This window comes from Idiotropiscis lumnitzeri, chromosome 5, assembly GCF_059441095.1.
Source record: "Idiotropiscis lumnitzeri isolate Australia: NSW breed Sydney's pygmy pipehorse chromosome 5, RoL_Ilum_1.0, whole genome shotgun sequence".
NCBI classification, from domain to species: domain Eukaryota; kingdom Metazoa; phylum Chordata; class Actinopteri; order Syngnathiformes; family Syngnathidae; genus Idiotropiscis; species Idiotropiscis lumnitzeri.
Genome location: NC_142395.1, coordinates 23,751,868 through 23,774,231, shown reverse-complemented (window position 1 = coordinate 23,774,231; position 22,364 = coordinate 23,751,868). Strand labels below are relative to the sequence as shown.

The window sequence follows — 22,364 nt, the reverse complement described above, 5'->3', positions numbered from 1 at the left end:
TGCATCCTGTTCGCATATTAGCCAATCAGAAGAGAGGATTTCTCCTCTTGGCTCATAGACATCTGCTTTATTAGGATTTCGCCCAAGAGCGGAATTGTACGTGAGCGTCGCCCGCCCCCCATGTTGTATGTGTCGTGTATGTGTGAACGATTTGTTTGCTGCTTCGAGAGGACGCGAATGTTTACATACTGTGACCGTATTTTGTTTTCCAAAAAAAGAGGAGAGTCGGCCAGGCCTCGAGATACGTAAATGATGCTGCAAGATGCAATAAATTATAACTTCAATAATTTTAACGTGGGGCTGACGATATTGGAAAAAAAACATGAAACATGCGAAATTGGTGTTGCATATTGTAATATTAATATTGTAGTAATATAGAACGTAATAAAAAAATACATTTCTTGATGTGGAAAATGATGACTGTATTTGTATCTAATTAAGTTATTTAGTGTTCGTATTGCCTCGAGATACTATTCTCCTAATAGATGGCAATGAGCATTTAATGTTGCAGCTCCAGCACTCCCGTGACCTTTGTGAGGACAAGCGGTTCAGAAAATGGATGGATGGATGTTTTGAATGTACTGTACAATACTTTTGAGTGTAAATTAAAGCGCTACATAAATTTGATTTAGTGATATGATTCCTGCCATTAATCCATGATAATCATCAGATTATAAATTGCATATGTTGTTTAAGGTGCCTATCTGTTTCTCATATATACTAGTGTATGTGTCACAAGCTGGGCTACCTTACTTCATAGGCGCCGGGGCTACGCATGGGTGTAAATATTTTCGACTGTTTGCCAATTAGAGAAAGCAAGTTCACGCCAAAGTTCACTCAAGGTCGCAAATGTAACTGCCGTCAGCCTGTACTTCTATTGTTGCAAAGGAATTTTGAACACGTTAGATTCCTGGGCAGACACATCCAATATGGCGCAAGCGCTGTCGTATCGTAGCAAATGTCCCGGCTACGCACAACTCCCATCCAATCAGGTGTCAGATGGTGGGCGTGTTTTTGTTGAGTCTACACTCTACAGCCTCCTGCCTCCAAAGTTGCTGGCTCACTCATTGCTGTTTCCTTGCTTTCACTCAAGTGCCGGGAGAGCAAGAAGTGCCACATGCGCCAACTGACGAAGTCAAAACCTGATTCAAATTGATTGCGGATATTTATTCGTCTCTTTATCTATTTTAAACAAGCCTGTATATTTGAATGAAGTAGACGTTTAGGTGGGTTTCTTTCCCCCCACTTTGATTTCCCTCCATCTGTGTGTGTATGACAAGAGGAGGAACAGGATGATCGCAGCCCAGCTACTAGCCTACTTCTTCACCGAACTCAAAGATGACCAGATTAAAAAGGTGAGTGCTCCATTTTGTTTGATTTCATGTTTTGTTAGTGTCAGTGACAGTTGTTGTTCTTCTTGCTTGGTTACCTGGCAGCGTGCTTACGAGACGCAATACACTGATGTGTAAAGTCGTGACTCAGGAGTCTGGTACCGGCGGTGCCTGGTTGGTTTTAAGAGATGTGCTAGAGGGGGGGATACGAGATGAAAGGACTAAATGAACACACAGAGGAAAGTTGTTGGTAGAAAATGGAAGACCATCTCATTGATAGTGGCCGATAGCGAGCTCTTCTTTTCTTTTTTTTGAAGGAACTTACAGTATAATCAGCTGCTTGCACTGGCGGAGCTAGAGGGGGGCCGGAGGGGCAACCCCCAAACCCCCAGATAATTGCCTTTTGGATAATTTCAATTTTTACCGGTTATTTTTCCCCATGTTGTTGCGGCGAAGGTTTGAAAGTGTTTGCGATGGTAGGGAATGTTGATTTTTCATCATGGATCATTCAAGGTCACAAAGACATTTGCAAGACATTCACAAACATTTTTAATGGCCGCAAATAGTTTTTGTTGTCGCAAAGGAGTTTTGAACAATTGAACATGTTAAAAAGTTTCTTCTATGAGTAGGAATTTGACATTAGCATTTTCTTCAATGGCAAAGGCAGAAATATTCCATTGTGGTGACCAGTGTGAGGCTATGACTCACATAGAAGTGGTAATAAATTAACACACGCACACACATTGCCACTCTAGAATGATACACTGTACTTGCACAATCCACAATTCATAAATTACCAAGGTCAACCTTGCCATGTTATGAACATGGCAGATAAGTCATTGTTTGTATTTATTTATAATATATTTATGATCAAATAATTTCAATAAAACAAATTTTACAGATGCATTTAGGAATTGTTCAATTGTAATTCAGCGTATGATGACTAAAATATCACAATCATTTTAAACTCATCTCTGAATCACTTGGCTTCTCTATCTGTTTAAAAAAACAGAATGAAGCTCTTGAACACAAACATTTGCACCCCCCTCAGATAAGTTGTTAAGTGAAAAACGGGTTGAGTCGGACACCTTTCACGACCTCCCCACTCAGCTGCCCCATTATTTAGATTCCCGGTCAAAGTGACTGGGCCTGTTTTCGTGTTCCTTGAGGCACTTTACGGTCTCTTCCATCTTTTTAACCCCCTCTAAAAGTTTCCTGATCTGTGTTGCCAGGCAACCGGCATGCATCTCTAGCTCGTGTTACGGTAGGCAACATGTCATCTTTGTTTTCCCTTGATCAGAACAAACCTATTCATTTACATTTTCCCCCTGCAACATGTGCTCCATAATTTGCGCACACGAAGCTCGGGGGCCGCTTTAAGGTCGCTCACTGATGATGTCATCAACTTCTCTTTCAGTCGTGCCTTCAGCGGGGGAAAGTTTAGCCCAGTCACACTTCTTTTTCCTAACCACCCTGTGTGCATTTGTGCGTGTGTGTGTTTGACGTTTTCGAGCAATGGCCTGCAGTGATAAAAACACATTAAGCGCATTGGCAATCTGATGCAATGTAGCGCATCTCCCTCCCTCCCCTCTCTTTCTCCTGTCCTCTCTCGGCCTCCCTGAAATAGGCCAGCTTTGAGCCGCGTGACTATAAGCACCACTCAGAAGGCTTACACACACTCTTACAAGACTCCAGCCAGGTGTGCAGTTGTCATGTAGCTCCTGAGCTGGAGGATTGTTTTAGTGACCCTTCTGCAAACCCCCAGCCCAAAAATGCTAATAGGTTGTGAACAGTCACACATTGTCACTGTGTTATGTAGCACTGAGAGGATGCTGGATGTTATCTAGTGTGGGAAAATTATTTTTGTCTGAGCTCATTTTTTTTTTGTCAGTTCATAATTTTCGTTTAAAAAAAAATAGAAGAAAAAATTATTGTCACCAAAAGGGGGTAGACATGCTTAAGAACATTTTCATTCCTATCCTTTTATCTCCATCCACTGCAGTGCCCTTGACAAGACATTGTTGTGTGTTTCTCCGTGACCAAAGCAAGATGCAAGGCTTGGATAGAGCGGAGGACAGTAGTTTTCCATATGTCCGTGCTTGTGTGCACACATGTCCAAACAGCACAGTGTCAGGTTTCAGAGCTTCCCCAAGCAAGCCTCTGACAAGGAGAGTGGAGGGCAGAACATTGTTGGCAGGTGGAGAGTGGGTGAGGCAGCGAGGAAGGGGGGTTGAGAAAGAGGAGAGAAGTTTTCACAGAGTGTGTATGCCATTTTCTTACAGAGACAAATGTGTGTGGTAAAGGTGTGTTGAGTGGAAATAAAAGCGCACGCCATTCCAGCCGTACTTTTTCCCTCCCCCATGGCATTTTGACCTTGAAAATCTGCCTCTCCTTTTGCAAAAAAACAAACATGCAGTATTTGTAATATCTGTCTATCTGTCTGCCTGTCTTCATAAAAAAATCCAGAAATATATTTTTTGTTTATAAAATGGAACGGATTAATGGCATTTCCATTCATTTCAATGGGGAAAGTACCTGTTCCGTAATATCATAACTCAATTTAAAATTACATCACATCAATTTTCCACATTGACTTTAATTAAAACGTCATTATTCCATCCAGCCACCACAAAAGCGCCCTTTGTTTTTGTTTTTTATTTTATTTTTTTTATTTTATGTATTTTTCTTTTTTTTTTATAAACGTGACATTTTGTGAAGAAGTTCCCTGAACAGCTCAGCGACAGCGCTGTGTCGTGGTTCTCTGCTGCAGAGGCAGTCATATGACATAATTCCATCATCTTTCACCTTAGTGCAGGAGCTAAACCTGTCGTGCCACTATTGGAAGTCAGTCGAGCCATGCTTTATCCAAACCACTTACCAGGATCGCAGGCGTGCTGGAAATGAAAAAAATGTCAACAATTATAGTTCTTCCTCCTCCTATGATCAAGGTGTTTTCCTACAACACACACACACACACACCTTTATTAACGCGTTCACTGCCGGTATAGACGCCAAAAAGGTCATTCCTTTTACCTGGGCTGGCAGTGAATGAGTTAAAGATGACTTCCTTACTCAAAATAGAAAGTGGAGCGTGTTGTGAGAATAACAAGGTCATGAACAAAAAGCCAAAGGCAGGATGAGTCAAAACGCAGCGGAAGTTCAAAAGTCAACCACAAACCATCCTGTGATACTGACAGCCCTTTGATGTGCGCTTTTAAAACTTTTCCCATTGATAAAATAAAAATAATAGAACTAGAACACACCCAAGTTACGAGCTTGCCGTATCTGGCACAGGCTGTCTTAAAATCGATTTAATCTTTTATTACTTTGGTTTTATATTTCGGTGGACTTTGTTGTTTTCTTTCTTTCTCAAAAAGGGTAGCCACAATTTTGAGTAACGATTTGACCGAATCGGTGCCATTTGCCGGTGTAAAAATTCGATGTCATTGCTTTATTGTGCTAAAACTCCTCATTTGAGCAACTTAACTGAAATGACCACGAGTAAGTTTTTGCAAACATGAAACATATCCAAATGCCTTTCAAGATGATAGCATGTTGGCACAAAGCATATTCCAGTGATTCAACAAAAATGATATTTTAAAAATGGCAACAGGACAGAGCTGAGATTCGACCACCCCTTTGTCACTTGAAAATTAAGATGTCTGAAATTAATCTATTAAATTGTGTTCATTGAATATGCAACCAGATCAATGTGTCGAGCACTTTTCTTAATAAGCGCATGTGCTTTGCAGTAAATTTTTATCGTGCATTTGTCCATTTTATTTCCTGGCGACGCAAATGGCACCAACTTGGTCGACAACTTTAACTGGAATTTAATTTGGTCGTAGCTTTCTTCAAATGGACGTCAACATGCCAAGGGCGCCGTTTGTGCTGTGACGTCAAATTACAATTTTGCAATGTGGTAGGCAACATCAGCTTTGTCAAGCTCCCAACATGCAACGCTGCGAAAATCAAGGATGTTAATAGATTGCAAAACGAAAAGTGGCTCATCAGTTGTTGGGTGATTTATTTATTTATTTATTTTAAATTAATAATCAGAGTTGTCTCTGAGGTTTCACTGGTGCCAATTAAAAGCATGTGCTAATGAGCTTCCATACCAGTCGCGACATGTGAGAATGTTCTAGGGAATGTAACACCTGCTGCACACTACAGTTGTAAACGGTCTTATAGTTCGCAGTAAATACATTCTAAACCCAAACATTCAAAATAATTTAATACTTGACAATCCTCAAAGTTTTACAAAAAGTACTAACTTATCTATATCAAGATGGTGTAAATTATTTTGAATTTATGAATATTTTGTACTAATATTTTTGTTATTAAATTGAAGTAAACTCGTTTTGGGGTGTGCATAACTTAAAAAGATAAATTAGCTGTAATTTAATAAAATGTCATAATTTCATGAGAGTGTTATATTGTTTCAAAAAGGGAATATTTACAAATAAAATTATTATTAATATTGCACATGCTAAAAATACAACTTATTGTCAGTGTTTCACCAAATAAGTAATCGATCGCAACAAATAATTTGCAAACGGATGAAAACGATAACTCGATTTGCATTCGCATTAGCGGACACTGGACAGCAGGTGGCAAATCCAAGTCCACAGTTTGGCTTTAGCCTCAAGTGCTTCTACTAATCGAGCTCGTCGCAGACGATTTATGTACGATAAAACACTGACCAACACTTTTGAATTCAAAAGATTTTGCACTACGTTGGTTGGTCTACGTTGAGAGTGTCATGATTTTTACGTTAATTTTTGCGTGCATGAAAGGGCTGTTTGTGTGATGGTTCGTTTTGACATGTCGGGCACGTTGGTGTGGCAGGGAATTGAAGAGGCACAACCGGTGTTTATCATCCTTTCCATGATAAGCCCAGCTCCTAGTTTGGTGCCAAAGAATTACCAGACTAATTCAGTACTGCTGCACACCCTATTTTTCGAGTGCTTTCAGTTTTTCCTGTATGCCTGACGTTAAATACCTGCAGGGCTTGAATAACCCGCTTGCTCCGTTCTTTTGTTTTATGTTTTTTTAATTTTTTCATTCCCTTGAAGCTGTAATTGTGGAGCAGCCTAAAATTTAAAGGGATACTTGATTGGGCTGAGCTTCTTACCATCCAGACATGACGCTCTGTGTACAGAGTAGAGGGGCGTGGCCATACTGCTCATTAGAGGGGCTTCTTAGATTTGTATTGATTTTTCCAAAACATCCATCCATCCATTATCTCAACCGCTTGTCCTCACAAGGGTTGCGGGCGTGCCAAAGCCAATCCCAGCCGTCTTAGGGCAATAGGCGGGGTACACCCTGAACGTGCAAACTCCATACAGGAAGACCGGAGCCAGATTTGAACCCACGACCTCTGCACTGTGAGGCCATCGTGCTACCGTTCTCCAAAAGAATTTCCGGATTTAAAAAAAACAAAAAAAAACTGTGCTTGTTGTTGAGAAACACCTTTTAAACAATCAAGTTCCTGTTTGAGTTACAAAATGAATATTGGTAATGTTTTCATTTAAAATAAATGAAACCAAATTGTCCTCTGTATATCCAACACTGGATCCCGTCCGTCTCATTCTGCTTAGTGAAATTTACTTCCTCTAAAGAGGCACGAACCACAATGACACTCTAATTACCTTCTTACACAAAGACGAGGCTTCCAGGAAATGTTACATCCAGGACAAGAAATGGAAAAATTACAACACTTGCGTGAGCTGACTTAATATTTTTAAATGTATTTCTTTCGAGGGGACGGGGTTGAACATTGCGGGAGTACTTCGAACTTCTTCATATCAGAAGACGAGAGCCATTGAGGAAGCGATAGTGAGACGTAAGCCTGTTCATTCTTTGAAGTGACGCAACAATTTGTCTGTTTAACATCCTGTTTGACACTACGCAACGCAAGTGACCCGGGAAGTGCGAGTGTGTCAACACTGTGGGAAGTTTTCTGCCAGTATAGAAATGTGTTATAGTTATGTCGTAACTATGACGTCGTTTATAAAACGAGGCAATGACGCAAGCAGTCACAATACTGGTTCGGTGTCATTTATTTCCTATTTTGTAACAGAACTTGCTGGTAGTGATGGAACTGTATCATTCATTTCACAGCTGAAATTAATTTAGCTTGTGGTTGTGAATTTGCCAAGTCCTCAGCAGATCGAGGAAATCTGGATCCTCTTTTGCAAAGGAGCGTTTTCTTTTCTGGAATTTGACTGTGTGGTTATTCACTATGTGATTATGTAAATAATAAATAATCACAATGGTTTTAACCTCCATTTTCTTTTTTTCTTTATTTTTATTTTTATTATATGATGGAGACTCTTTTGTATAACGGCCCTTTCGATTTTTTTTTAAAGGCCTCAGAGGCCCATGCCAAATTTAAGGAAGCTCTGTGATGCATTAAATGAACAAATGTTGATTATTATATACAATATATCATGATGATTTTTGGGTTCAATGTTTTGGGATTTTTTTTTTTTAGTAGATGTACCGTGGTATTTGTTTTAAGAATTCCACGATGGACCACATCTGAAGCTCTTATGTCAAGATTTATGTTTATGTACAAACTTCCTTGCCACAGTTTAAGATCTACATAGAATTCCTTTTATTTTTACGAGGGGCAGATATTTTCCAAGAATGTTCACCGCATTGAGGATAACCCCCCCTCAAAAAAAAACATCCAATGCACAAATAATGTAAATATATATATATATATATTTCTTGATTTATTTATTTTCATGAACCTTAAAAATAACGTTACCCTTAGATAAAAAAAAACAAAAAAAGATGGACTCCATTTGTAGCCTTCTTTGCATTGACAATTCCAGTAACAAATGTGCGGCCGTCAAGTTGTGAGGCCTTTTTACATTACTTTGACTTTATTTGGATTTGGAAAGTGAGGCTCACTGAGGTGTTGAATTTAGCAGCTTTAAGGGCTTATTTCTCCCAGTCTCATATTAAGTACCAGAAAGTGATTTTGGGGGAAATTCCAAATTGTCTGACATTGGAGCATTTGACTTTTGAGGTTCAAATGTTTCGCTGATCTGAAATGAACAGATTCCTTTCTGTGTCTTGTCAGATCGACAAGTATTTGTACTCCATGCGCTTCTCCGATGAGGCGCTACTGGACATCATGCAGCGCTTCCGAATGGAGATGGTCAAAGGATTGAACCGCGACACCTGCACCACGTCATCGCTCAAGATGCTGCCGACATTCGTGCGCTCCATCCCCGACGGCTCGGGTCAGTACTTCAGTCTTGTCAACGAGGCGACCCTTTAATTCCGCTCACTCACATTTTGAAAGTCCTTCATGAATGTCGTCGTTTGTGCTGCCATTAGTCATCTGATTTTTATTTTTTTACATAAATGAGTCATTGTAAACTGTGCCGTTGGTATGTGACATTTAAAAAAAAAAAAAAAAAAAAAAAAAGGTACAGTACTCTATTTGTGGTTTTCCGTGTGTTTGCATCATTCTTTTAAATGTCTTTTTTTTAAATTACTTTTTATGTTTGCATCATTCCACAATAGAAAGACACAAAAGGAGATTTGATGGCAGGTGCCGTTTTTTTTTTCTAATCTGAAAGCCATAAAACAGTTGCAAGTAAACTGCCGTCACAACTCATCAAAGTGACTACTCAAATATTACACGCCTTGTTGTAAAAAAACTCTTTCACACTGACTCAGTTACTTCCTGGAATTATTTTCTTTTTCCATTTAGCAATAAGGAACACATTTGATTGCTTCTGGACTATTGACCTGAGGTATAATTAACTTTCAAGATACATTTAAATAGAAGTTTGAAAAAAAAAATATCTCGGGTCGAACACTGCAGTATGTTCTTTACGCATCCATTTTTCTTCTGAAAACCTTTTTATCGTTTCCTTCAGAGAAAGGAGACTTTATTGCTTTGGATTTGGGTGGAAGCGCCTTCAGGATCCTTCGCGTCAAAGTCAGTCACGAGAAGAGGCAGACCGTTCAGATGGAGAGCCAGATCTACGACACACCGGAGGATATCATGCACGGCAGCGGAACCAGAGTGCGCTCACACACAATTAGAAATGCACACACACCCACATTCACGCACACATTCATTGTCACCTCCGCCTCGTTCCAGCTGTTCGATCATGTGGCAGAGTGTCTGGGTGACTTCATGGAAAAACACAGCATTAAAGACAAGAAGCTGCCAGTTGGCTTCACCTTCTCATTCCCTTGCCAGCAAGCGAAACTTGATGAGGTAAAACCACATTTTAAACGCCTGACTACTATTCTCTTGAGTCCTCATTTAGCCTTCGCTTTAAATTTTGCTTCTAATCAAATGATGGACAACTGGCAGCCCACGATCACACTCTTGAGTGGTCCCTTGTTTAATTAAAAAAACAAAAAACAAAAAAAAACAAAAAACAAAAAAAATATATATATATTTAATAAAAAAAATTTAAACAAACCTTGTGGTTATTACTGTAATTCCTGAAAAATGTGTACGTGTATACAAATATGCAGGGGCCAACTCTGGTTTTAAGTTGTAATATCACCAATCACCACCAGATGGCAGAAATGTTATAGTTACACTTACACTGGCTCTTATATTGCCCTACTCTGCAATGTGAGTAGGCTTGATATTTTTGGAATATATGTAGGGCAAGCATAGTTTCGCAATAATTACAGTTTGAGCAATTTATGTTTGTGTGTGCATGGCAAGATGTGTTTGTTTTGACATGTCGGGCATGTGGGTGTGGCAGGCAGCTCAAGAGGCACCGCCGGTGTTTATCATCCTTTCCATGAAAAGCCAGCACCCAGTATGATGCCGAAGAATTACCAAACGTTTGGTTCAGTACTGCTGCACACCTGATTTGTGAAGTGCTTTCAGTTTCTCCTGTATGCCTGCCGTTAAATATCTACAGGGCTTGAGTAACCCGCTTGCTCTGGAATTGTTTTATTTTTTTATCATTATTTCTTTCATTCCCTTGAAGCTGTAATTGTGGAGCAAGCGTCAAACTTAAAGGGGTACTTGATTGGGCTGACCATTGGCACTTATATAATAGGTCTGTGTGTACTGGGTGTTTTGGGGGAGGACGAAAGCTGCTGATTGGCATGCCCACTTTTGGTGCATAGTTTTTTTTTTTTTTAGGTTAGGATAGTGGATCTTTTATATACGAATTGAAAAAAAAAATGATCAAAATGAACTTTATGAAGAGCACGTATTATTCACATATGCACATTTTTGTCCATATCAAACATGACTTTACTTCACACTAAACACACGGGATGTTTTTTCCTGTCGTGTTGTTTCATCTTGACTGACAGACAGCATTGCTTTGTCTTGTCTGCAGAGCACTCTGATAACGTGGACGAAGCGCTTCAAGGCGAGCGGAGTGGAGGGCATGGATGTCGTCACGCTGCTCAACAAAGCGATCAAAAAACGAGGCGTAAGTCATGTCTTCACCTCTGCTGGAGTTTTGCACAGAGCAGCACATCTTTTTTTTTTTTTAAACATGTATTATTGAACGTGCTAAAAAAAAAAGACTGTATGTCAACTGTATGAGCAAACAAATCAAAGGAATGTCAGCCAAAATAATTAGTTCATATTTAAAAGGGGTTGGGAGAAGCCAGAAGCTTTTCAACTCCTGTCACTTTATAATGACTGAAAAAAAAAACTACTACATGATTAAAATGTTTCCCTTTCTTCCAGGACTATGAAGCTGACATTATGGCTGTGGTGAACGATACCGTGGGAACGATGATGACGTGCGGCTTCGACGACCAGCGCTGTGAAATCGGAATCATTATTGGTATTCCATCTCCAGTCTGTCCACATTTTCCCAAATGCATACGATAATTTTTGAAAATTCTGTATTTTTTTAGGAACCGGCACGAACGCGTGCTACATGGAAGAGCTGCGTCACATCGACCTGGTGGAGGGCGACGAAGGCAGGATGTGTGTGAACACAGAGTGGGGTGCTTTTGGAGACGACGGCTGGTTGGAGGACATCCGGACGGAGTTTGACCGAGAGATTGACCGAGGCTCACTGAACCCCGGCAAACAGCTGTACGTGGATGACTCTTGTGGTTAGATTGTAACTTTAACACAGTGTGCTTTTTTTAATCTTTTTAATTACGAATTACTTGTGCTGCAGGTTCGAGAAGATGGTCAGCGGACTGTATATGGGCGAGCTGGTTCGTCTCATTCTGGTCAAGATGGCCAGGGAAGGTCTGCTGTTTGAGGGAAGGATCACTGCTGAGCTTTTGACTAAAGGGAAGATTGAGACCAAGCACGTGTCCGCCATTGAGAAGTAAGTTGCATTTAAAACAAGAACGTTGACGTGCTTCCTATCATTCATTTGATCATTCGTGCACCATAGACTACAAAGTCAGGTGAGAAGAGAGGAGAAGAAGCAGTAAAACAGGCCAAAATAGCGATGTCAAGAAGCTAGTCGCGTACTGTGTGTGATTTCACCAAATCGGCGAGTGGAGAAACACACAAGTCTCGAATTACGATTGAAAGATTTCGACGAGGTAGCTGCTCGAAGGCCTTAGTGATGATATGCAATACAGGGTTAGAGAGCAATTGGTTTTCCATTTACTTTGTGGGGTCTATGCTCGCCACCTCTTCACAGGTGCTGTCAAGTGGCATCTGTTTGATTGTTGCAGCCATTGCCAAACCAATCCATGAGTAAGTTTGGGATCCTTGTAAGGAACCACATTTCTCTGTTCAGTTGCAAAGATTTCTATATACTTTGGATGGCTGTGGATATTGTCCAAAGAAATAATATTGTGCAATTTAAGAAAATTGCATGCATTTTAAAATTTTATTATTTTTTTAAGTAAACATTGCTATTAATTAAATAATTAATTAATACCATTTATTAATTTATTAATTATCAAATTTATATAACCCCCATGAGCCAAGCTTATGCTTCATGGTGTTTTCCCCCCCAACATGCTTCCTTTATAATTAAACTTCATTCTCATGACAAGGTTCCAACTTTGAAAATTCCTGAAATAATGCTTCTCTTGTCTTCACCTGACTAAGTTTGTGACACCTTGCTTTATTGGATTACCACACAGTGTCAGTCTTTCTGTCCCTGGTTTAGGAGTAAGGAGGGATTAACCAAGGCCAAAGAGATTTTAATCAGACTTGGTGTGGAGCCGTCGCATGATGACTGCATCGCCGTTCAACATGTGGGTACCGTTTCCAAAATCGTTGCTAAATGACTTTTTCCTCGGATGGAGGTTGGCCCAATCCTGGTGCCATTTTCCCCTCTAGTTTGGCTTCTTCCCACAGTCAATAACATATGTTTTGACTCATTCACTACCATCCAAGTAAAAAAAATAATAATAAAATGGATCTTTGACGTCTTTAGCCGCCAATGGTAGTAAACGAGTTAATGTGTTTCTCTTCCCGCATCCGCTCCACTTAGGTTTGCACCATTGTGTCTTTCCGCTCTGCCAACTTGATCGCGGCATTGCTTGCGGGCATCCTCAAGAGACTCAAGGAGAATAAAGGTGTGGCCCGACTGCGCACCACAGTTGGCATCGACGGATCTCTCTACAAGATGCACCCACAGTGAGTCATTTATTTGCATTCAGATTAAACACCTCAATCAAAATGAGAAAAGTATATTTGAATTCCACAATGACGACCCATCTGACAAATGTACTTCAGGTATGCCCGTCGTCTTCATAAGGCGGTCCGTCGGTTGGTCCCCGAATCTGACGTGCGCTTCCTCCTGTCGGAGAGCGGTAGTGGAAAAGGAGCCGCCATGGTGACGGCCGTGGCCTACAGACTCGCCGAGCAGTCGGGGCAAATTGCGCAAACTCTGTCCGAGTTCCGCCTCACGACCGATCAGCTTCTGGAGGTCTGCAGGGGATATAATAAAACTTGATTTGTGCGCGTGAGTAACGATGACTTGTACCGATGACGGTGATGTTTCTCCAGGTAAAGCAACGAATGAGGACCGAGATCCAAAATGGCCTTTCGAAAGCTACGCAGGATTCTGCCACGGTGAAAATGTTGCCAACGTTTGTGTGCAGCACTCCTGATGGCACAGGTTCGACATTTACGCCATTTCTTGTGAGGACGTAATAAGGATGTAAGAAATGGACAGCTGGCTAATACGCGCACAAATAATAGATAATTAATTGAATTAACTTGTCTGATTTTATGAAGAAAAGTCTTACCTTTATCGTTTTTGTGCCAACAAGCTTTATGAATGGCTCCGAAAAGAAGCCGGGTTTCCACATTTGTCTCTCTTCAGTACGCTGTCTGACAAAACTTTACTTGAGATAACAGCCTAACACCAAGGTCAAGCAGGAGCGAAAGGCTTTAGCCTAAGAAGCTGTTTCATGTCACGGTGTACTCTCACACACATTGTGACCTGACTTTCATATAAACAAGTCTACAATGTGTGAGGCTTAGCCCAGCCAAAGTAACTTCCTCACCCCGTAATCCATCTTTGATGCGGTAAACTGGAAGTTCCGACTTTGAATACTTGGATGTTCTCTTTATTACAACAAAATGTAACCCAATTCAATTGCACTGATTATTTTGTCAACATGTGTTTCTGTCTGACTGCAGAAAATGGCGATTTCCTGGCTTTGGATTTGGGAGGGACCAACTTTAGAGTACTGATGGTCAAAATTCGTTCTGGGAAGAAGAGAACGGTGGAGATGCACAATAAGATTTACGCCATTCCTCTCGAAGTCATGCAGGGAACAGGAGAGGAGGTGATCTTATCCAATACATGTCATGCAAATAGAGGGCAGCATCTAACCATGACAAAATAAAAAATGAAGAGTGTGGGAAGTAGCCAGGTTCGTAGTAAGCTTTGGAGCAGCACTGTCGCTGTTTTAATGGAGACTAGTTGGGATGGCGTTTAGGATTAGTGGTGACTTCATTTCGTTTGGTAATCCTGTCTGTTAACTTTTGACCCTTGCTCCATAGTTTTGTAAAACGTTTTCACATTTTGCATGAGTGCACTTAATTTCAAATGCGTACAAACAAATAACTGTGTTAACATATTAGTTTGATCTCAAACTGTCATGGTCATAAAACTTTTATAAAATACGCAGGAAATAGTTTAAAGGGACAGAACATTTTTTAAAGTATCCAGCATTCTGTTAGACTGCAAACATCAATGACATTAGACTGAAACTTGCATTATTTTGAATGAAAGTTTCTGTTCATATTTGCCTAATAGAGTGGCACATATTGAACAAAAATCATGTCCGAATGTCATCAAAAGATATGTGGACATGTATCAGAATATGATAACCGTAGCCTTAAAATCATGATATTTTGGAAGTGTTAATATACATTTGCATATTAATGACTTTATTATATATTATGCATGTTAATTTAAAATAATGTATTTATTTATTATTATAATTTTTTTTTTGCCAAGATGGCTTGTTTCCCATTTTGTAAAAAAACAAAGTTAAGAGCTTAATATTAAAACCAAAAAAAACATTACATACTTCCAATGTGACTGATTTCAAAGTGGACGGCATGTACATTCCATTCTTCTTGTGTTCTCTAAATTGTTCGACTATAGGGTCGATCGGCGATTATACTTGCAGTGGCCAATCAAAGGAAAGTTTTGGACGCTCTATATTTAATGAACTGATTACATGAAGGCAGCTTTGCGGTTAACAAGTGGGCTTTATGGAGTTTGAATGCTGTTCCCATCTTTTCAGTTTCCATGTAGTCTGGCTTCCTCTCACATTACAAAAACCCTTTTTTTTTTTTTTTGTTTTGACCACCTTTGTCAAGTGACAGACATTAACATTTTCACAAAATTTGACATGTTTGTCGTGCCTTTCCTCTTCCAGCTGTTTGATCACATTGTACATTGTATAAGTGACTTCCTGGACTACATGGGGATGAAAAACGCTCGTCTTCCGCTGGGCTTCACCTTCTCGTTCCCCTGCCTTCAAACCAGTCTAGATGCTGTGAGTACCTGTCTGTGTGTAGTTTTCTCAACACCTACCCTAGTGGCCTGGCATTTTCTGAGTCTGTGTATGTGTGTGTGCAAAGGGCATCCTGGTGACGTGGACCAAAGGATTCAAGGCAACAGACTGTGAAGGAGAAGATGTGGTAGGGCTTTTGAGGGAGGCCATTAAACGGCGAGAGGTAGGAAAAGAGTCTGTTGGAACCGCTTGAATCAAATACTCGCTGTTCCATGGCACTAGTCATACGAAATATCACAACTATTTTTAAAAAATAACGGAGATAAAAATGACAGTCATAACACTTTTATTCGAATATACAGGTAATGACTTTATTGAATTGACTTAAATAGTTCTGCCCTTGCTCCTTTTAATTAATTAATGACATTGTGTCCATGTACCGTATTTCCCGGACTACAAGGCACACCCACATATAAGCCGCAGCAACAATTAAATTAAATTAAATTAAATTAAAACAAATTAAATTAAATTAAATTAAAACAAATTAAATTAAATTAAATTAAAATAAATTAAATTAAATTAAATTAAAATAAAACCAATATACAAGCCGCACCAGGCTATAAAAAAAAATGTAGATTTATTTAGCGTATTTTCTGAACAATAGTGCGCCACTACCGGTGAAAGAAAAACCCACAGAAAAGCCGCACTGTCGTCTAGCCACATTGTTCAAAATCTAGTAAAAAAGTAGCAGTTTATAGTCCGGAAAATACGGTAAATACTCCATTTGTTTCTTCTGAAGGAATTTGACCTGGATGTTGTGGCTGTAGTCAATGACACAGTGGGCACCATGATGACCTGTGCGTACGAGGAACCCACCTGTGAGGTTGGGCTCATCGCTGGTAAGTTTACATTTCATTAATACAACTTTAGTGAGATGATCTCAATAATAATAATAATATAGCGACTTGACGTGTTTGTAGGCACTGGCAGTAATGCTTGTTATATGGAGGAGATGAAGAACATTGAGATGATCGATTCCAACGAAGGGCGGATGTGTGTCAACATGGAGTGGGGGGCCTTTGGTGATAACGGATGCCTAGATGACATCAGGACGGAGTATGACCATTTTGTAGATGAGTTCTCTCTCAACCCAGGAAAACAGAGGTAATATTCTTACACAACATGCACGTACAGTATACTTGCTTGGTACCCTTTTTGTGCTGGACTTCAATCATCTCTCTACGGTGCAGCCGGAACATATTCAGAGCACTTTAGTTTTTGCACATTTTGTGATGTCATAGGCTCATCCCAAAATGTCATGCAAATATATTTTTCCCTTTGAAGGCAATGTGGAATTGATGTGAATACTTTCCAGTTATACTGTGTGTATTAATGGCTGATTTACTTTGTGTGCGCGTGTGTGTGTATACACTACAGATACGAGAAAATGTGCAGTGGCATGTACCTTGGCGAAATAGTGCGGAACATCTTAATAGATTTGACCAAGAGGGGCTTCCTCTTCAGAGGGCAGATTTCGGAGACGCTGAAGACCAGAGGCATCTTTGAAACAAAGTTCCTCTCTCAGATTGAGAGGTAAGAAACAACTTCAATGTCTCCTTTTAAATTCAGCAATATACTCACTAAGATGCTTGCTTACCTCCGTGATGGATGGGTATATTCGTTTAGAAATTTAATGTAGGTGGGGTTGGACTTATGTGGAATTGATTGCTTATGAATCAAGTTTTTAACGTAGTTGAGGTGAACCGGAGTGTAGTATTTAAATTCAACCAGCAGGGGTGCTGTTGATTTGAGGATTAACTACAAGTGCATCTCAATAAACTAAGATGTCATAGAAATTTTATTTAAGTCGTTCAATTCAGAATTTGACCCTCATATATAGTTGAAGTATTTAAATATTTAATTTTTCATAGTTTTGATGATTGCTAAGAGCGGATGAGATCCATAAAGTCACCATCTCAAAAAACGAGAATATTACGTGAGAAACAATCAAATGCTTGTCAATTAAGAAATTAGGCAGGTTAAAAAAAAAAAATCAATGTATAAATCCATATCTCCTGCTCAATATAAGACTTGACAACATAACTTCAGAATATTCAATGAGATATTCTCCCATCCTTTTGAAAATCATATTGGAAAATAACATTTAAATTAGTAATTTATTTAATTTTGTAAACTATCCATCCCTAGTTATTGGAGTGTTCCTCAACTGTATTAAAAGTGGTTAATTTTCCTTCAACTTGGTGACTCTTGATGTGTGGGGTTCTTCTCCAGTGACAGATTGGCGTTACTTCAAGTGAGGTCCATCTTGCAACACTTGGGACTGGACAGCACCTGTGATGACAGTATCATTGTCAAAGAGGTACGTGAAAAATAGAATTGAATAGAATGGAATTATTTTATTTAACATTTTACTGCTTCCAAGGGTCATTCTGAAATTCGATACTATTTTGAATTTTGTATTGCTACCATTTGCACTTTCACACCCTTGCTAGTTTCAACAGAGTGTGTTATCAAAACAAACTCTTGAACCTTATTGTATCTGAGCAAGTGTTTTAGAAGAAAATGCAGTCGGTGCACATTTTTGAGGAAATCTTGAAACTTACGAAAGATTTGCACAACTGTGATTTGTGGAAGAGTTTTGTGTGTGACTATTTGTGAATTTCTCATGTGGAAATGCATTTCATACACATGGCCTTGTGTGACTAAGTGTCGCAATGACGATAAAGTTTTTTTTTGTTGTTGTTGTTATGCAGGTTTGCGGAGCAGTGTCACGTCGAGCCGCTCAGCTCTGTGGGGCCGGAATGGCGGCAGTCGTTGATAAAATCAGGGAAAATCGTGGCTTGGACTTTTTGAACATCACTGTGGGCGTGGATGGCACGCTCTACAAACTCCATCCACAGTAAGTTACATTCTCGCAATATTATTCAACACAACAATTCTCTGCCTCATCAAATGCCCATAAATCAGTTACGAGGACACCCAGGGAAGAGTTACGATGTGAGAAATACGGTTAATCAGCCGCTGAAGCGCTGGTGGGGTACTAACGGTCGGTTGATTTTATTCCTCTAAAAAGTGTCTCATTTGGCAAACATATGAGGTATTTGAAATTTTTAACACAAAAATGACGTAGATTTGCAGCTAATACCTGTTGAGTTGTTTTTAATTTTTAAGAGAAATTCTCGATTTGTTGGTTTTGTTCTTTGTACACCGATTGTATTTGCAGCTGAACACGGTTCATTTTGATATAAAAAAAAAAATATTTGACTTTTCCCCGTGTCAAAGTCTTGGGCTAGTGCACATGACTACCTCCAGCAAGGTTAAAAACCACTGGCCTAAAGGAATACACTGGAATATTTATAATAATGTAATAATATTTATGAGAACAACCATTGTGGGGATTAGCAATTGAGATAATGGATGAATGGAAAACGACAGGTTGAAAATCATCTGCATTTTTACCAGCAAAAATACAAAATAGAGCTTGCAAAAAGGCCATTTCCAGCACAAATTGACTTGCAAACCTGGTAAAAAGAACATCAAAGATTTTAGAAGTCTTTTTAAAAAATGTAGCGGGGGACCTTTACGTGACGTAAGGACTCACTTTACTTTCCATCACCGCAGCTAATTATCTTTTCTGCACAGCTTCTCTCGGATCATGCACAAAACCGTCAAGGAACTGGCCCCTCACTGCCATGTCAACTTCCTGCTGTCGGAGGACGGCAGCGGCAAAGGGGCAGCACTCATCACAGCTGTGGGCGTCCGCTTGAGACAAGAGCTCAACAGCTAATAATTGTCACACTCCAGCTCTCTTCCCTTGACTTCCAACTGGCCCCTCAATGCTCCGCCCACTCCTTCTGTCCCACACTCCAGGAGCTGCTTTAGTGCGTCCATGCGGAAGAAAGTCAAAATTGCACAATCACTATATGCGCTGTAAAACATATTGAAAGTTCCAAAAGGTTATATAGCTCATCAAAATCGCTACAACACACCCCTACAACTTTGCTCTGTGGTGTGTAATGTCGCCTCCCTCAGGATTTTTCTTGTAATTGCAAGGTGTCAATCGTAATACTGTCGGAACACCTCACTCAAGTTATTCCTTGACGATTAGTAGCTGCAGGTTCATTTAAATTATATTTTGTACCAAAAGCAGCTGAATGTGTCAGCACAAAATACATAAATATGTGAAAGGGAATTTTGTTGTTGCTTTTATGCTACTATTCCGGTATGCAATCTATTTGACATGCAGTGTTATTTATTTTATTTTTGTATCTAGAGACGATTAAACGCTGCAATAATGATGCACACACGCACACACAGTGAGAGAAAGCTGTTATTTATAATCCGCTCAGTCGTGTAAACATGAACACGGAACATCCAATCGACGACACACGCACGCGCTTCTTGAACGTGCTCGTGCTCCCCGATCGTTTGTGTTTTCTTTTCTTGTCACCTCCTGTAAATGATGTCCAAAGAACACTTGCACTGGTACAAATCCTGATTTGCTGCTTTCTGTGCGCCGTGACTCCATCAGTTCGTTAGGAACAGCCATGAAAATGCGTGACGTGCTGTCTTGGGTGCCAGTTGGAGCTCCGCTGGCCCAAATCTGTGGAGGAATCGGACACTTGCTGAAATTTTAAGATGATTTGAAATATTCTGATGAGAAGGCTTTTGAATATTTTCACTTATTGTAGGATAAATGCTCTTTAAATCTCAGGAGGAAGGTATTTAAATGAGCATTTTTTTTTTTTTTGCTTTACTAAAAGTGACGCATACATAAGTTAGTAATCCTTTTTGGGTTCACTCCTGGTGTCCATTGGCTCCATCGTAGGTGTATAGCTGTCTATTGCTGGGTTGGGCAACTTAAATGCTAAAGGGCAAACATTTTTCATCGGTGGTCCTCGTGGGGGATGTATGACACAAATGCCGTTTTAAATATGGCCAAAAGACGTGCTATTAATATATTGAGTTTATCATACTACGTTTCTCAATGCATGTATAAAAGATCCGCTATCCTAACCCAAGAACAAAGAAAGGGTTGGAAGCAAACAACAAATGAACCACATTGTGATTTATGTGATTCATTTTCATTTTTTTATTTTTTATTTTCCAGCACAAAGGGCTTGCTTGCATAGAAACGACCAAAGAAGGACGACACACAATTGCTAAACAGCAAGCCAATATTAAGTGCGAGAACTAATTTTGTGCAAAATGTTGTACCATGTTTGTCGTGCATATCATTCCAAATCCACCAAAAATGATCGGGTCCTCTCACGTGGTATCGGGCAGTGTAAGTGTCAGCACAACTAAGACCTGTCTGCCATCTAGTGATGAACGATGATATTACAACTCAAAACTGCAGTTGACCCCCCTACACAATCACGACTCGGCATTTGCAGTCTTTTTTAACTCTTGGGATTTCCCCCTATTTATTTCATTCATTATTATTGGTCCCTGAAATACACACACTTTTAAAATAGACAAAAGTGAAGCTGCTACGGTGTTGTACATAAGTTTGAAATTAGATTTCTGTGGGCAGAACAAACTCAAAACAATACCAATAGGTACGCTCATGAATGGCAGAGAATCTTGAAGAATTTTGCCTCAATGATCACTCTGTCATTACTCTGTCAGTATTCATCAAACACTGCTTTGCTGTATCTGTCAAACACTGTCAAACGTTCAATAAATAAAGACAAGCCAATGTCAAGCTGCCATTTGTGTTGGATTCAGTGTTAGCGAACCAAAAGAAAACAAAACAACCATGTACCATTTACTGAAAAATATTCTCACTTTTATTAAATGTATTAAATATGTTTAGGCCTTGACATTGTTTTCGCAGACAACAAGCAGATCGTTCACAAGTTTTCAATCAGTTCAGGAGGATTACCATTGAATATTTATTTTACAATAATACGCTTCTTTTTTTCCAAGCGCAGCGAAGACAATAAATTCACTCATTTCACATTTTTTTTTATTTCTATAGCTCTGCATACATTTGCACCAACGTAAATGTTTGTAATCTTTAACATTGAATCTCTTACATTGAATATGCATAATTGGAATGAATGCCTTCTGCCAATGAATCCTGCAGATTACAGTAAAGAAGCACGGCATCATTTCCACCCGCCCTCAGTTGATGATTTTAATCACAGCAATGATAATTACTCCACTATGTGAAACTACGTCCAAATTATCCAATTTAAATTACTCTAACAAGCAAAGAAATTATCATATATCTACTGTATAGAACTCAGTGACCTATAACGGCAGGTAAAACAATTAAATGCTCTTCCACGAGATGTGTGAACGTACCTAATTAACCCGTGACATTTTTGTAAACGTATTATTTTTTGTCATATTTTATAAGATCTTTTCATGGGAGAACGTGCATTCCGGTTGGCCATGGTGAGGCCTGCTGAATCGTACCTGGAACTTTTTCTATAAAATGTGATTACAGATTTCTCCAATTCAGCTGCAGGCGTCCGCAATATAAATTTCCGTATATATATATTTTAAGCCGCATCAATTATTATTTTTTTAATATACTACAAGCCGCACCATGCTATAAGCTACAGTTTTCTATGTTAAAAAAAAGTTGTTTGCTGCCCAATTTGTACTGTGAATGCACATAAAGGTACATAAACAGATTGTTAAAAAAATGCCTTTTAACACAGCAACAACTTTGCGAATTAAAACAGAACAGACCCAAGAGAAAAAAAAATAAAATCAAGATTTATTTAGCGTATTTCCCGAACAATAGAGCGCCCCTACTGGTGAAAAAAAAAAAAACACCAGAAAAACCGCACTGTTGTATTAGCCGCATGGTTCAAAATCTAGGCAAAAAGTAGCGGCTTATAGTCCGGAAAATACGGTCATTGTCAATATCTCTATCTCCAGCTTGCAATTATAGATATTTACACGACCGTTTTCAGGTGTCTTAAATCCATTTTTACTAAAGTAAAATGACAACTTCAATATCTCTTTCATCTCGTCGCAGTTACGTTACCAATCGAATGATTGAAAATCCCAACGAGTCAAAATGCCAAGTGAGAAAGATGTTCTCGATAGCCACAATGTTACTCACACGTACAT

The 22,364-nt window shown here is 39.4% G+C and overlaps 1 protein-coding gene across 4 annotated transcripts; it reads left to right on the top strand.

Annotated features, from left to right (window-relative positions):
- The first annotated feature begins 1,048 nt into the window (after positions 1 to 1,048).
- hk1 (hexokinase 1) lies at positions 1,049 to 20,984 on the top strand. Of its 4 annotated transcripts, none has more exons than XM_088296951.1 (21): positions 1,049 to 1,355; positions 8,425 to 8,587; positions 9,233 to 9,381; positions 9,460 to 9,579; positions 10,676 to 10,771; positions 11,035 to 11,134; positions 11,208 to 11,391; positions 11,480 to 11,635; positions 12,437 to 12,524; positions 12,764 to 12,909; positions 13,009 to 13,201; positions 13,282 to 13,393; positions 13,921 to 14,069; positions 15,174 to 15,293; positions 15,379 to 15,474; positions 16,051 to 16,150; positions 16,232 to 16,415; positions 16,689 to 16,844; positions 17,544 to 17,631; positions 18,026 to 18,171; positions 18,915 to 20,984. In XM_088296951.1, exons 1-21 carry the CDS (start codon positions 1,293 to 1,295, stop codon positions 19,057 to 19,059), a joined length of 2,754 nt encoding a protein of 917 aa, XP_088153077.1. In that variant the 5' UTR covers positions 1,049 to 1,292; the 3' UTR covers positions 19,060 to 20,984. The 4 variants fall into 4 exon arrangements, with proteins under 4 accessions (XP_088153077.1, XP_088153076.1, XP_088153075.1 ...); XM_088296950.1 differs by having other exon boundaries at positions 11,480 to 11,637; positions 12,433 to 12,524; XM_088296952.1 differs by lacking the exon at positions 1,049 to 1,355 and adding an exon at positions 6,951 to 7,176 and having other exon boundaries at positions 11,480 to 11,637; positions 12,433 to 12,524.
- Positions 20,985 to 22,364: the final 1,380 nt, after the last annotated feature.

Excerpts from the sequence above, each read along its gene's own strand:
- hk1 (XM_088296949.1), top strand. The coding sequence starts at position 1,293 with ATGATCGCAGCCCAGCTACTAGCCTACTTCTTCACCGAACTCAAAGAT. Across the intron at positions 1,356-8,424 it reads AAGATGACCAGATTAAAAAG|ATCGACAAGTATTTGTACTC; the intron begins GTGAGTGCTCCA and ends GTGTCTTGTCAG. Across the intron at positions 16,151-16,231 it reads TGAGGTTGGGCTCATCGCTG|GCACTGGCAGTAATGCTTGT; the intron begins GTAAGTTTACAT and ends ACGTGTTTGTAG.